This window comes from Lolium perenne, chromosome 2 (assembly GCF_019359855.2).
Source record: "Lolium perenne isolate Kyuss_39 chromosome 2, Kyuss_2.0, whole genome shotgun sequence".
Taxonomy (NCBI): Eukaryota; Viridiplantae; Streptophyta; class Magnoliopsida; order Poales; family Poaceae; genus Lolium; species Lolium perenne.
The window spans coordinates 69,775,247-69,789,044 of NC_067245.2; the positions used below are offsets into that span (position 1 = coordinate 69,775,247).

The 13,798-nt window shown below is 50.7% G+C and overlaps 1 protein-coding gene and 1 long non-coding RNA gene across 2 annotated transcripts; one reads left to right on the plus strand and one right to left on the minus strand.

Moving 5' to 3' along the window:
- The first annotated feature begins 343 nt into the window (after positions 1–343).
- LOC139835166 (uncharacterized) lies at positions 344–1,147 on the plus strand. The gene is made up of 3 exons (XR_011750898.1): positions 344–438; positions 518–652; positions 726–1,147. It is a non-coding gene; the product is annotated as an uncharacterized lncRNA (long non-coding RNA).
- A 2,766-nt stretch (positions 1,148–3,913) lies between these two features.
- Positions 3,914–6,209, minus strand: LOC127332887 (polyol transporter 5). Its single transcript, XM_051359217.1, has 2 exons — positions 5,987–6,209; positions 3,914–5,898 (listed from the first exon to the last, which is right to left on the minus strand). The coding sequence occupies exons 1-2, from the start codon at positions 6,099–6,101 to the stop codon at positions 4,466–4,468; spliced, it is 1,548 nt and encodes a 515-aa protein (XP_051215177.1). The 5' UTR covers positions 6,102–6,209; the 3' UTR covers positions 3,914–4,465.
- Between the last annotated feature and the right edge of the window lie 7,589 nt (positions 6,210–13,798).

Genomic DNA, 13,798 nt, shown 5'->3' on the forward strand with positions numbered 1-13,798 from the left:
GAACAAGGAAAGATACTGCGAGGAGTACGCCAAGCTCCATCCAGAGGTGGAGGACCCTATGACCGAGCCGGTCGACGAGGTGGCGATGATGCTGGCGGGGTCCGGCCAGCCGCATGGACGTCCTGCCTGCCTTGCTGGGGGTTTCAAGCCTCAGAGGAACTTCACGCAGATCAAGGCTACCCTCCCCTCCGGCAGCTACGCTACCTCCTCGTGGACTACATGCCGTTCTCGGGTAGAGGTTGATGTAAGTCATCCACACTTTCATCCTCTTTGACTCTTGTTCCTGAATGGCTATGTTGATGAGACACATTATTTCTGAAATTGTAGACTCAGCTCGAGGAGGCCTATGCAGTAGCTTACGAGGAGTATCTCGAGAAGATTAAGGAGCATGACCTTGTGAAAGATGCCTATGTCCAGTGGACGAGCAACCAGATGGCGGTAAGTTTCAATCTCTATGGTTGCAAAACATCATAAGTCCCCATGTTTGAATCTGAGCTATCTCTCCCGTTTCTTGCAGAGTTTCACTCGGTTCATGATGACTGGAGTGCGAGAGGAACCACTCCCAGAGCCACCTCATCCGGGGCCGACGCCAGTGTTCCCGTCCAAGGAGGAGTTCTATATCATGTACAAGCGTCAGCGTCAGTTGACCCCGGTAAGTTGCTAACTTGGCTAAGTTGCTAACTTGGTGTGACATGGCTAAGTTGCTAACTCCCTCCAACATGTAGGGATTGGGAGAATCCGGGAACGACACTCCTTGTGGTACGCCGATGCACCCCGGTCGCCATTCTCCTGGTGCTTCTGCCGAACCTCGGCATTTTTCTGGTTCCGGTGGCTCTCGTCGTGGTTCTACCTCCCCGAGCACCGTCGAGATACAGCGGCCTCACTTCACCCACTCGGAGCTAGATCGTCTGTAGCTAGATCGTCACTCGGGTGGTGCACCACCATACATTGTACTAGCTACATGACACATGCTATATGTGTAGAATGATCTATGTAGGATGACTATATGTACCGTATTGCTTGTGTGCTATATTTGTACTAAATTTGGGATTTGGTGCCATATTTGTGCTATATCTGTGATGTGAGCTATATGTGTGCAATTCGTATATGATACTGCTATTTTATATGCAATTGCTGTGCAAATGGAGCAAAATCGGGAAATTAAAAAAGCTGGGCAAGAGCTGTGCCGACGGTGTCACCGTCGGCACAGGCCCATAGCTGTGCCAAATGGCAGGGTCTGTGCCGACGGTGACACCGTCGGCACAGCTGCTGCCCAGCGCGCGTTTTTTTCCAGTTCAAATCAGAACGATTTCCCGCCGGTTCTGGGAAAAAAAAAATGAAACTGTGCCGACGGTGAAACCGTCGGCACAAGTGGGCACGTTGACGGCAGCCGGCGTGACGGCGAGATGAGTGTGCCGACGATGGGCAGGCCGACGGCCACCGTCCAGCCGTCGGCGTACGCCTGTGCCGACGGTGTCGTGCTACGCCGACGGTGCCCGCGCGAACCCCGACGCCATCTGTGCCGACGCCGGTACGCCGACGGTCACCGTCGGCAGAGACGGTGCCGACGGTGGACTCACCTGTGCCGACGGTGCGGGGCCGTCGGCCCACGGCGTCTTCCCCGTAGTGGATCAGATAATCTACTCTAATCAGCGTGGTACACTATACTAAGCCCGTTTTGACTAGCTGGTCGGAGACGTTCGAGCGCTACTAATAAACTTCGTATGAGGCACCAGCTGGCGGCTTACGCGTTTCTTTCAAGATTCCGTTTCCCGTGATAAGGTCGATCGACTTAAATATCTGCTGCAGTAGCCAACCGTTACAATTTTTTGTAACGAGGACGTATAATGCAAGGAAATTTATATAAAGCGAACGTGATAACTTTAATCTCACGGAAAGAACATATCACTAACCGTTGATGTCCAAGTGCTCCCAGGTCTTTAATAGCTCGTTTGACACCCATAATTTTATTTTGCTTGACAGAAATAAAATGATATCGATGATATCATTTTCACTCGACAAATTTACAGAATAATGGGGTAAAAGAAGAAATTAAGGTTTGGACTTTGGCATGGGATGAAATTCATGCAATTCCCAATTGAATTCTAATGCCAATTATGTGACAGCGTAACAAGATTATTCTCGAAATAGCATATTAATTTCTTAATTCCTGTCACAAATGATGAGAGACAAACAAGCTCTAATATAGTCTTTCCTTGCACATTTTCCGCGCCTTGCTTGACTCACTACATTGATCCAGTCACGATAAATTCCTTGAGTTGATAGGATTTAGCACCATCTTGACCTTCCTTTTATACCTCTATATATACCACTAAAGGGTTATAGTAATACAATAACAAAAATTAGGGATCAATATTTTCTACATGCTATCAAAGCGATTAGTCTCCGACACCGATCCTAGACCTTCCACGACTTCCGCATCACGCGCCATCCCGGGGAGATATTTTCCTAGGGGGGGGGGGGGGGGGGGGCACACCCGGTCTTGAGCAAAGATCTGATCGGTCCTTGCCGCCGCCGCACAATGACCCAAGATCTTTGTTGCCACAGCAGATTCCTGCCGGTGCCACAGAAAACCTAAACCCCTACCACCCGCGTAATTTTTTGCGCCTCTAGCGAATACCGCTACACACAACGTACGATGACTATGAGATCGACCACACCCATGTCGACCATGGAGACATCATGATCACGTACTTCAACATCATTAAATCGTCTACGACAACTCGAGAACTCCAGTCAACAACGTCCGCGTCGTCACTTGTGTCCACGACACTCCCGCTGTGACTGTGGGAGGGAAGAGAAGACACTAGAAGGATACACCACTCACCACAACTAAGAGAAGAGGACGGAAGCGCGAGACTTCGAATCCAATCGCAATTGTCCACTTCACTCCTGGTACGAATGAGGGAGGATGTTAGAATATACCTATACATTAGGATTTCGAGATAGACTAGGATTCGGCATCATCTTGTACTCCAAGTCTACCACCTCTTTATACCTCTATATATACCCTGGAGTGTCATGGCAATACGACAATATAAATTAGGGATCAATATTTTGTGCATGAACCACCGCCAATTTTCTTACTAACCGACATCGTGTGCTAAAATTACTCCCAAGTCTTTACATAGATGGGCTCTCCTTTCCTAACAAAACCGCAGCCGCCTCCTCCATAGATCGGTTCCCCCTCCTTCGGCTGGCCTCGCCAGCGTTAGGAGGAGTGGGAAACCCAATCTATGTGTGGAATTTTTAATAAAAGTAGTATTTTCTAGGGATTTCATAGGCATCTTCTTTTTGGCACCCACCTTAATGGAGATGGCATGGTCTACAATAGGTGATACTCAGCTCTTCGTTCGACAACAAGATCTCCTTTTCGACATCAATGGTATTGTTGAAAGATTGTAGTTTTCTAGTTATGGGTCTTCACATTCTGCTTGGCCAGATATATTTTGGATATTTTCTTATGGTTGCCGCGAGGATGATTGTCCTCGCAATATTTGTCCCGTTTTCTACGTCTTTGATAATGGTGATTCATACTCTCAGATCACCAACAACATTGGCAAGGTTGTCAGGTTACTTTTCCCTAGTATACTAGTGTTGGTACTCTTGCTGATGTTGATTGACTACTTCAATAGTTGCGCGCTTGCACGTAACTTTTGCGTTGCGGCTCAATTTAAAATTATAGAAGAACCTTCATTGATATTTACAAGTTTGTGGCTTGGGTATTTACTTTTGGCTGCCGTCAGAAAAGAACAAGATTACATCGAAGAAAAAAATTGAAGACCTCAAAGATTTAATTTTTAGATTTTATTTTGTAATTGCTAGAGAGAGCTCACGTGTCTCTACGTCTCTACCACGTACTATTTTGTACTTTAAATATATGCGGTATTAATTGTCAAAAACAAAGTCTTCACATAGATACATATAGTTTTCCCTTACACTCTTTCCATGACTTGCTTGGCTGATGGCTCACTACAACGATCGGCAGGCAGATTCCTCGAACCACCATCCGTTTTCTTCGAAATCACACATCTCGCATGGTAGTGGGCCAGTTTTCTTCCTAACCATGCAAAGCGAGCACGAGACAAACGCCGAAGAAGCACACCTCTCTGCAGTCTACTACAGTTATACACACTAGCCCGGCGACAATTGGGCTTAATTACCTTGGCATTGTCGGATTGTTCGCAAATCACAACCAGCCCGGACAAACCAAAGCGCGAACTTAAACTCACGTACTTGAACATTTAAGAACTAGTCTACTAGCCATTAACGTCTCGATCGAGCTGGAGCTTGCCATCGCCCTCCAGCAGCACCGGCCGGATCAGCGAATCTTCCCACGTTACTTCGTCGTCTATGTGGCGTAGTGGCAGCTAGCTAGCCGATCAAGACGGATACAGCAGCACAAAGTCTTCGCATCGCAATCTGGCAGTCTTCGGTCGATCGATCAGTTGGTGGCAGCCATTTCCACCTTCTTGTCCTTGGCGGCGGCTTCCGCGGTGGCGCCGGCCTGCTTGTGCGTGGCCGTGGAGCCGAAGATCTGGCTCATGTCCTCCAGCGTGCGCCCGCGGGTCTCCGGCAGGTAGGTGAAGAAGAAGACCCAGGCCAAGGAGGCGATGCCGGCGAAGAGGAAGAAGGCGCCGCCGATGGTGATGGCCTTGGAGAGCGAGAGGAAGGTCATGGAGATGACGCCGCTGGTGAGGCGGTTGAGCGCCACGCCGAGCGAGCATCCGAGCGCGCGCACGTGGAGCGGGAAGATCTCGGAGCTGTAGACCCACGTGATGGGGCCGAGGCCGATGGAGAAGAAGGCGACGTAGGCCATGATGCAGAAGATGCAGAGCACGATGGCCCAGGTGATCTTCTCGTCCGGGTGCTTGCTGACGACGGTGAGCCCCGCGGCGAGGCCGGCGAGGGAGACGATCATGCCGCCCGTGCTGGTGAGCAGCAGCGGGCGCCGGCCGATGCGGTCGAGGAGGAAGGTGGCGACGAGGATGAAGACCGTCTTGGTGGCCCCGACGGCGACGGTGGTGCCCAGGAGGCGTTTGTCTCCCGTGATGCCCGCGCTCTTGAACACGCGCGGGCTGTAGAGCACGACGGCGTCGATGCCCGACGCCTGCTGGAAGAAGTGGATGCCGATTCCGGAGATGAGGATGTGGCGCATGGCCGGGGTCGGCGAGAAGATGAGCTCCTTCCACACGCGCTTCTCCTGGGAGCTCCCCTTGGTCTTGGGCACGGCGACCACGTCGCCATCGAGGTCCAGAGGGATGCCGGCCGCGGTCTTGATGTCGTCGAGGCGCTCGGCGGCTTCCTCCGGCGTGTCGGAGGTCCTGGCAAGAACGACCTTGGCGTCCGCGAGACGTCCCTTCATGACGAGCCAACGGGGAGACTCCGGCATGCCGAGGACCATGAAACCGAGCAGGACGGAGGGCCCCGCGCCGATGCCGAGCATGACGCGCCAGCCGAGGTGGAGCGTGAGGCGGGAGAAGGCGTAATTGGAGACGTATCCGAGGAGGATGCCGAAGTTGATGAACACCTCCGGGAAGGAGGTGAGGAAGCCGCGGGAAGAGGCGGGGGACACCTCGGCCGTGTAGACGGGCGCGATCATGAGCGCGTAGCCAACGCCGATGCCGGCGACGAAGCGGCCGAACATGAGCATGGCGAAGTTGACGGAGAAGCCCATGATGAGGGCGCCGGCGAAGAAGATGACGGCGGCGAAGACGATGGTGAAGCGCCGGCCGATCCAGTCGGACGTCCTCCCGGCCGCGAAGGAGCCGATGAGGGAGTAGACGTTGAGGATGCCCAAGAGGACCTCCACCTGCGTGTCGGTGATCTTTAGGTCTTCCTGGATGTACAGCGACGCCCCGCTCATCACCCCGATGTCTGCAAAATGGTTTCACATGATCAGCCCATGCGACGTACTGTAGTAAGTGCAACAGTGGTAATGAATGGGTGGATGCACGTCACGTACCATAGCCGAGGAGGATGGAGGTCATGGAGGCGAGGATAGCGCAGGCGAAGGCGAACTTGACGTTTCCCGTCTTCTTGGGCTCGACGGCCGGTGGGAGCGCGGCGGCGGAGTCCATTGTTGAAGCCTCTCTGCTCTCCTTGCTCGAGGTGAGATCCTTCTTGTCCGTATAGTTTGTTTAGTGGTGCTGGAGAGCTGGTCTCTATGTGGCACTGAAGTGTTGCATTACAGGGGACGCATTTATAGACACAGGATGGGCACGAGAGTGGGCTTTGAGAGTTGAGACACAGGAGCAGAAGCTGGAATAGTATATGTACAAGCGGGCCCACTTAGCAGCGACCCGTGCCGTTGAATAGTCAGCAGCCAGCCACCCGGCCACCCCGTCTGCGTTGCTGCCAGTGTCCCATAGGCGATGTCAAATCTACTACACGACCGGCGTTCCTGGAGTAGTTTGGACGTGATTATCGCCTCCTACCGCCGCCGATATGGCTGAAATGCTAGTACATCATCTCTTTTTGACAAGCTGAATTTGGCAAAAGTAAAGTGACAATATGTCAATAAACAATACGATTAGGATGCATGTGTGTGGATCATTTGTTGATTCTCGTGTTTTGTCTCCTGAGTATTATAAGAGAAAAGTAATATTTCTCCCATGTGGTTGGATCATCGGTCGATTTGGATGCATTGTAAGGGTCTGTTTGGATAGGAGCCCCACGCTGGCCCTCCTCCCCGTAACCTCCTCCCCTCTCGCGGCGCTCCCCAGGGAGCCGCCGGGGGGCCCGATCTCGCCGCCAGTCGTTCCTTCCCGATCTGCCCTCCTCTTCGCCGCTGCCACCGGCGCCGGCCGCGGTGGCGGCGCCCCCCCAGTTCCGAAGGTGCTGGGGGAGGTGGTCGCGGCGGTTCTTCTTCGACGGAGCAGCTGGGGCTGGGACGATGGAGTTGGCCGTGGGCGGTGGACGGGGCGGCGTTTCCCCGGCCAGGCGGCGGCGGCCGCCGGAATATGTTCCTTTGCGGTGGTGGATGATGGAGGCTAGCCGCGGGTCTAGGGTTCCGCCTAGGCCCGCTGTCTTCGTGGCGGCGCGGTGGACCTCGGGGCGGCATGCCGGTCGCCGGTCAGGCTGCCCCCCGTGCGAGCACGAGGAGGGGGGAGGGGATTGGGACGATTTTGCGTCCAGCCGTGGGGCAGTAGACACTTCAGCCTTTGACCTCAGATCGACCAGTCAAGCCGTTGCGGACGATCTGATGTTGGCTTGTCCACGCCGGTGATGTTCTGCGATGATGTTCTGTTCTGTCCGCTCCTCGGTTTGAATAAAAGGAGGTGGTCTTGGGTTTCTCTTCAATGCCAAGGTGAAGGTCTGTCGGATGCCATGCGTCATTGATCTGGCTGAAGCGTCGTGTTCCGGAAGACTCCGCCGGCGAGCTCTACTGGGCGTATCATGCCTAGAGTTTGCTGGTTCGGAAGTGATTCGGTCGTGCGCACCCATGTTTTACCCTGGCCGTTTGGTTTCAGAGGGAGCGCTTCGAAGCTCTGTTGGCTGTTAATATCGTGGGGCATGTTCTCGTTCCATGGTGCTGACGGAGAAGGTCATGGTCGCCGAGATCTGAGGTATGCAATGATGGTTTGAGTCTTGGCAGCGATGAGGAGTTGGCTTGGTGTTTCGTGACTTGGAGCAGCCGCATCTTAGGCAGCTGTTTCAAGGAATTGATCACTGTAGCGGGACCTTTTCTCTTTTTTTTTTGTGTGTAATTCTTCCCTTTTTTTGGATATGTGCATCCGTAATACCGCTAGGGTAATACGTTGTTGCAGAGGCTGGGTGTATTGGGTATCTACGCGATATTAATATATGCTCCTTATCGAAAAAAAGGAGCCCCACGCTGCCAAGCCAAATAATTGGCGTTGACCAAGTTGATGGCTATCGTTTGGATTGAAGCCCACTATTTAGCGTGCCCAGGCTGCCTTCAGCTTTCTAATACAATTTTGCGCCGACAAGATGGGGGCGGTGAAAAGCTACGCCCATAAATTGGCAGGACAAACGTAGGCAAAAACTAAACACGCCCTAACTATGATGATCTGTCACATTTGGGAACTAGGATCCGGGATCCACGAGGGGAAAAGGCTTGCACGCTGGCACACATATATTGATGCATGCATTTTTTTAGGTGTGTGTTGAGCGTTCTCACAGGATCGGAAGCCTGGATCCCTGCCTCCACCGCTCGACACGTGTCCTAAGAGTACTCACGCATGCGGAAGAAAAGGTTAGCCATGCGTCGCTTCTTCTCTGACCGTGTCTTGGGTCACATATTACCCTCCATCTTCCCGCACACCTCCCTACACAATATCTGGCGCACAGCTCCCACGCTCGCCGGTAGCACTGTCGACCTAGCGCGGCTAACCGCTGCCTCCAGCACCAGCGACATCCGCACGCAACAACGGTGGCCATGGCGAGCAGAAACGTGCCAGGTGCCTGCACCATGCAGCGTCGTCCAAGGTTGAAAACAACTCCGACTGCCCAAGACAACACCACCAGACGTCCGTAGCACCGTCGTCGTGGCAGCGGCCGTCGCTGCAGATTGTAGCAACCAGAGACGCCCCTTGTAACAACCTCTGCTACCGCTTGTAACAGTCCCCACCGGCGCTTGCAGCCAGTTGCGGAGCCAGGATCTGACAACGCCCCGGGCCATCTTCTTGCTACAGTGCGCTACAGTACGCTACAGTGTAATTTTTGCTATAATTAAGCCTGTGTTTTTTGCTCACGCCCCGGGCCAACGCCCGTGCAGCCTGGGGCCTGTCTCCGCCACTGCTTGCAGCAACCACCACAACCGGTTGTAGCACCCACCACTTTTGCTTGCAGCAACCGCCGCTACCGCCGGTTGTAGTAAATTAATCCTTCTATCTAACATGATGTATCTAAATTTAGATAAAGTGAAGACATCCTTTGTTAGATCAAGTGAGTTGTAACGTCCCAGGGTAGCACCCCTATTAGATATGTTTGTGTTTTTCTTTTATGCATCGTCATGACATCATGCATCATATCATCCATGGTTTTTACAAAATAAAAATTATTTTGAAACCCTAATTATTTTGTTTCCCCTCTCATATGGTTTAATAAACCCCCTCTCCTCTTTCATTTAACAAACCCTAAAATCAAAACAAATACAAATATTATTGTAATTACTTTGTTCTCTATCTCTCCATCTCTTTTTCAAATTAAAACTTTGTTTGAATTGTATTCAAACTCAGTTTGCAAAATAGTTTTGAAAGGAAAGGAGAAAGATATTTTTAAAAGGAAACAACAAAAGCTTCCCCTCTCCTTGGGCTCTCTCTCTCCCCTCTCTCTCTCCCCTGGCCCTCTTCCTTTCTCCCGTGGCAGCCCATTTCTTTCTTTGCCTCATCCTTTGCTCCAGCCCACCACCGAAGCCATCTTACCTGCCTAGCTGGACCCTTCTTTGTGCTCATCCTCAACACCAGCAGGAGCTATGCGTGAGCCCCTCCACAAGCGCCCTCCCCACCTGCTCGCTTTCCCCTCCTCAAAGTCAAGCCCCAACCAACCCTAGCCTTGCTCCTTCCTCTAGCCGCCGCCGTTCCTTTCATGTCCTTGCCGAGCTAGCAGCAGCGTTGCATCTCCAATCAATCGACCCAGCAATTGCATCGTCGTTTTGCAGTTGATCCAGTTGCAGAGCAACAACATCACCACGCCACCCCCAATCGAAACAACCACCTGTGGCGGAGCTGCCCATCGCTGCACCTTCTTCTTTGCTATCGTGCGTTCCACGCCGAACCATCGTCTGCCTCCTCCTGTCCAATCCTAGCAGCGCCTCATGACCGCATCGCTCCTAGGCTGCCTGCCCCGCACCTCCAGCCAAATGTGTTTTCTTCTGTGCGTGTGCATGCCCGCAAGCTGTTCGACAGCAGTTGCAGTCTAACCCAAGGCCATGCGCGCCTGGCCGCCTTTTTCCTCTCGCGTTCCATGCAATCAGCAGCAGCTAACATCGACAGCTAGCTAGCTTAGACATGCTCCTGTTCATCCATCCATCCACCTGCCTGCTTGCTTGCTTAGCTCCACACGCATGCATCCATCCAGCTCTCTGCCGGCACCAGCAAGTTTATAAGCGCATCCTCGTCGCTGTGTGCTTCTTCGTCAGTTACCAAGGCAAGGGCTGTTTCTTTCTTTTTCCTCGCTGGCCAAGCCTCAGTTTTGAGGTCAGATAAAAAATACGAGTTTTCCTTTATCCATCACGATCTGGAAGCAGGCTCAGGTGGTTGACTTCCTTTTGTGCATCTATCAGGCTACGTGTTCACTGATCAACAGCAGCGTTGTCCATTCATCATCTAGACAGCATTCCTGGCCCATCAGGTTAGCCAACCAACATGGGTTGCTTCTTCGCTGTAACAAAATTCTATCAGTTTATTTGTTCTGCTGAAAATGGTTGAAACTTTGCAAACTCTATATTTTTCAAACGGTAATACGAAATAAAATGTTTTCTATATGAAAGTTTATCAGAAAATAGTGAGTAATTTTAATATTCCATTCATATAATTGTTTGCATCCCGCATCATGTGGTTCCGTTATAGTTTGCATCACACCTAATAATTAAACGCGGAGTATTTGGGAATTACCTACACGATTTCTCGCTCCGATTTATATTGAAGTAGCTCACTTTCGCCATGTTATGCCATGCTAACCAACACTTAAATTTGCCGGTAGAAATGCAACTCCAACCTTATTTTGTTTGTCCGGACTCCGGTTCCGCTTAAATTGGATAAATTGCATTGCACCATGTTTGCCATGTCATGCATATTATCTTGATCATGCCGATTCTTTTGCCGTAGTAGTAAGGTGTGCATCCGTTGGTTGTTGTAGAGTTTTGCTTCTTCCCGGATAGGATCGCGAAGTGTTGCTGTGAGATACGACGAGTTCTCCGACAAGTTCTTCTGCAGCTTTTCTCAGGCGAGCCCACCCCTTCACCTATTTTACTTTTACATGCTCTTTTGATCTATTGCTATCCTTATGTTGCGATTCTGTTGTGTCACGTGTCCTATCCACCTGTTACCTATATGTCCGAGATACACCTCCTCGCCCTACCTATTGTTTGTTGTTTGCCAGCTTTGCGAGTCGTAGGCGAGTTTAGGGTCTTGTTGATATCTCGAGATGTTCGGGATATCTTGTTGGGAGGTTACCACATGCTATATCAATTGTTGGAGATACACATGCTTTACTTAATTGTTAACAACTAAAATTGTAAGCAGAGGCATATGTGAGCCCCTTTGCGAAAGCATCGGAACTTTGACTTGCTAATGTCCCCTAGGACCCGAGTTCTTGTTATCTGTTTCGAGTTTGAGCGCTCTACCCGTACGTGGGGGAGTGGGACCCCCATCACCCACTACCTTTCCTCGAGTCTGTTTATTGGGAGCCACAACTTTGGTTTTATTTGCCCATATGCACGATGCACGATTTACTTCTTGTTGCCTTCGGGTGTTTATATTCTGTACTGTACTCATAACGCGGGACTCCTTATCCTTGGCCGGTCGTTAGTGCCCGCCTTGGAAGCCGTCGCAAACCTCTGGGTCCGTATCGGAGTACGGCCGAACTTCGTCACGGGTAGCTTAGTTGGGTGGCTCCCATTAAACTTTCTCTTGCATTGGGAACGGTCTTGTTGTGAGACTCCACCTGTAGTAAGTGGGTTCGAGCATGCGTATGGTTACATTTGGGCAACCCCTGCAGGGTGTACATCTTATCGATAAGCCGCGTCCGTGGTTATGGACGACTTGGAATTGTATAGCTTGATCATAGAACAACTTACACCTTATTTCCTGTTGTTAATAAATTGCTAATAAAACCCTTTCAAAAGTGTGTGTGCCTTTGCAATACCTCTTGGCGAAGGGGGATCGCATCGGCTGTGTTATGTTTGCAGAGTATAGAACTGTTACCTTGTGCGCTCTCTTATCTTCTCTGAGTAGACGGATGTTGTAGCGTGTCTCTATTGGATAGTAGCTTTGCTGCCGCTAACTCCACATATAGCCGGGTGAAGTTTATACCGCCCACCAGCGAGCATAGCTGGTCTTGTCTCGCAAGTACGTGCCAATGGTACTTACCCTCGCCTTCCTTTCTTTTTGTCTCCTCCCCCTTCTGTCGGCAACCGATGGCCCGACTTTGACAGTACGAGATGACGACGTTAGCAAGGTTACTCTTAGGCTTGGCACAGGCAGGGTTATGGACGCCACTGGTTATCTTCAGGACTCTTAGTCCAATTTGTATCTTGTCCGTACTCGGACGTATTTGATCTTCTGTATGATTTGGATCTTTGTATGTATCTATTTGTATCTTGACTCGTTGGAGTCGTTGATGTAATATATGTTTCTTGTGGGCTCTATTGTAATCCTGTTGCAATGTTACCGCTCGTGTTAATTCCTCTGGCATCACGTGTGTGATTCTTCGCGCACGTCATGTCGGAGGGCGTCTCTGAATCGATATCGTGCGGATTTCGGCGGGATCGCTGGAATCCTCATGGTACCGGTTCCGGGGCGTCACAAGTTGGTATCAGAGCCCAGGTTGACGGTACCCCACTAGTCCAGCCTGTAGGATAACCTTGCCAACGGACGTTGTTGTGTCTAGTGTCAAAACTATTTTCTAAAATTCGTTGGATAGATCTGATTAGCTCTGAATTTTCTCCTTACCTAAATTCTTTCTCCTCTTACCTTTGCGATTTTGAGTCTTCTCTCTTATCTGAGTTTCTCCGAGTCTTAGGTTCCGACGTGGGTTGGACGATCTTTGCCCCATCCTAATAGGCTCGATCTTCGGAGGATCCGACAAGAGCGCATCATCAACAGCGGAAGAACGACTTCTTGTTAGTGGTGTCGACCGATCTACATGGAGCAACAACTCTTGTTAGTGGTGTCGCGGAGATCGACACGTCGCCTGAAGATCCGCTAGTTCACCTCTCTTCCCCGTACCTGGACGTGGGATCTCGGGGCGCGATCCCTTGTTAGTGGTGTCGATTGTAACGTCCCAGGGTAGCACCCCTATTAGATATGTTTGTGTTTTTCTTTTATGCATCGTCATGACATCATGCATCATATCATCCATGGTTTTTACAAAATAAAAATTATTTTGAAACCCTAATTATTTTGTTTCCCCTCTCATATGGTTTAATAAACCCCCTCTCCTCTTTCATTTAACAAACCCTAAAATCAAAACAAATACAAATATTATTGTAATTACTTTGTTCTCTATCTCTCCATCTCTTTTTCAAATTAAAACTTTGTTTGAATTGTATTCAAACTCAGTTTGCAAAATAGTTTTGAAAGGAAAGGAGAAAGATATTTTTAAAAGGAAACAACAAAAGCTTCCCCTCTCCTTGGGCTCTCTCTCTCCCCTCTCTCTCTCCCCTGGCCCTCTTCCTTTCTCCCGTGGCAGCCCATTTCTTTCTTTGCCTCATCCTTTGCTCCAGCCCACCACCGAAGCCATCTTACCTGCCTAGCTGGACCCTTCTTTGTGCTCATCCTCAACACCAGCAGGAGCTATGCGTGAGCCCCTCCACAAGCGCCCTCCCCACCTGCTCGCTTTCCCCTCCTCAAAGTCAAGCCCCAACCAACCCTAGCCTTGCTCCTTCCTCTAGCCGCCGCCGTTCCTTTCATGTCCTTGCCGAGCTAGCAGCAGCGTTGCATCTCCAATCAATCGACCCAGCAATTGCATCGTCGTTTTGCAGTTGATCCAGTTGCAGAGCAACAACATCACCACGCCACCCCCAATCGAAACAACCACCTGTGGCGGAGCTGCCCATCGCTGCACCTTCTTCTTTGCTATCGTGCGTTCC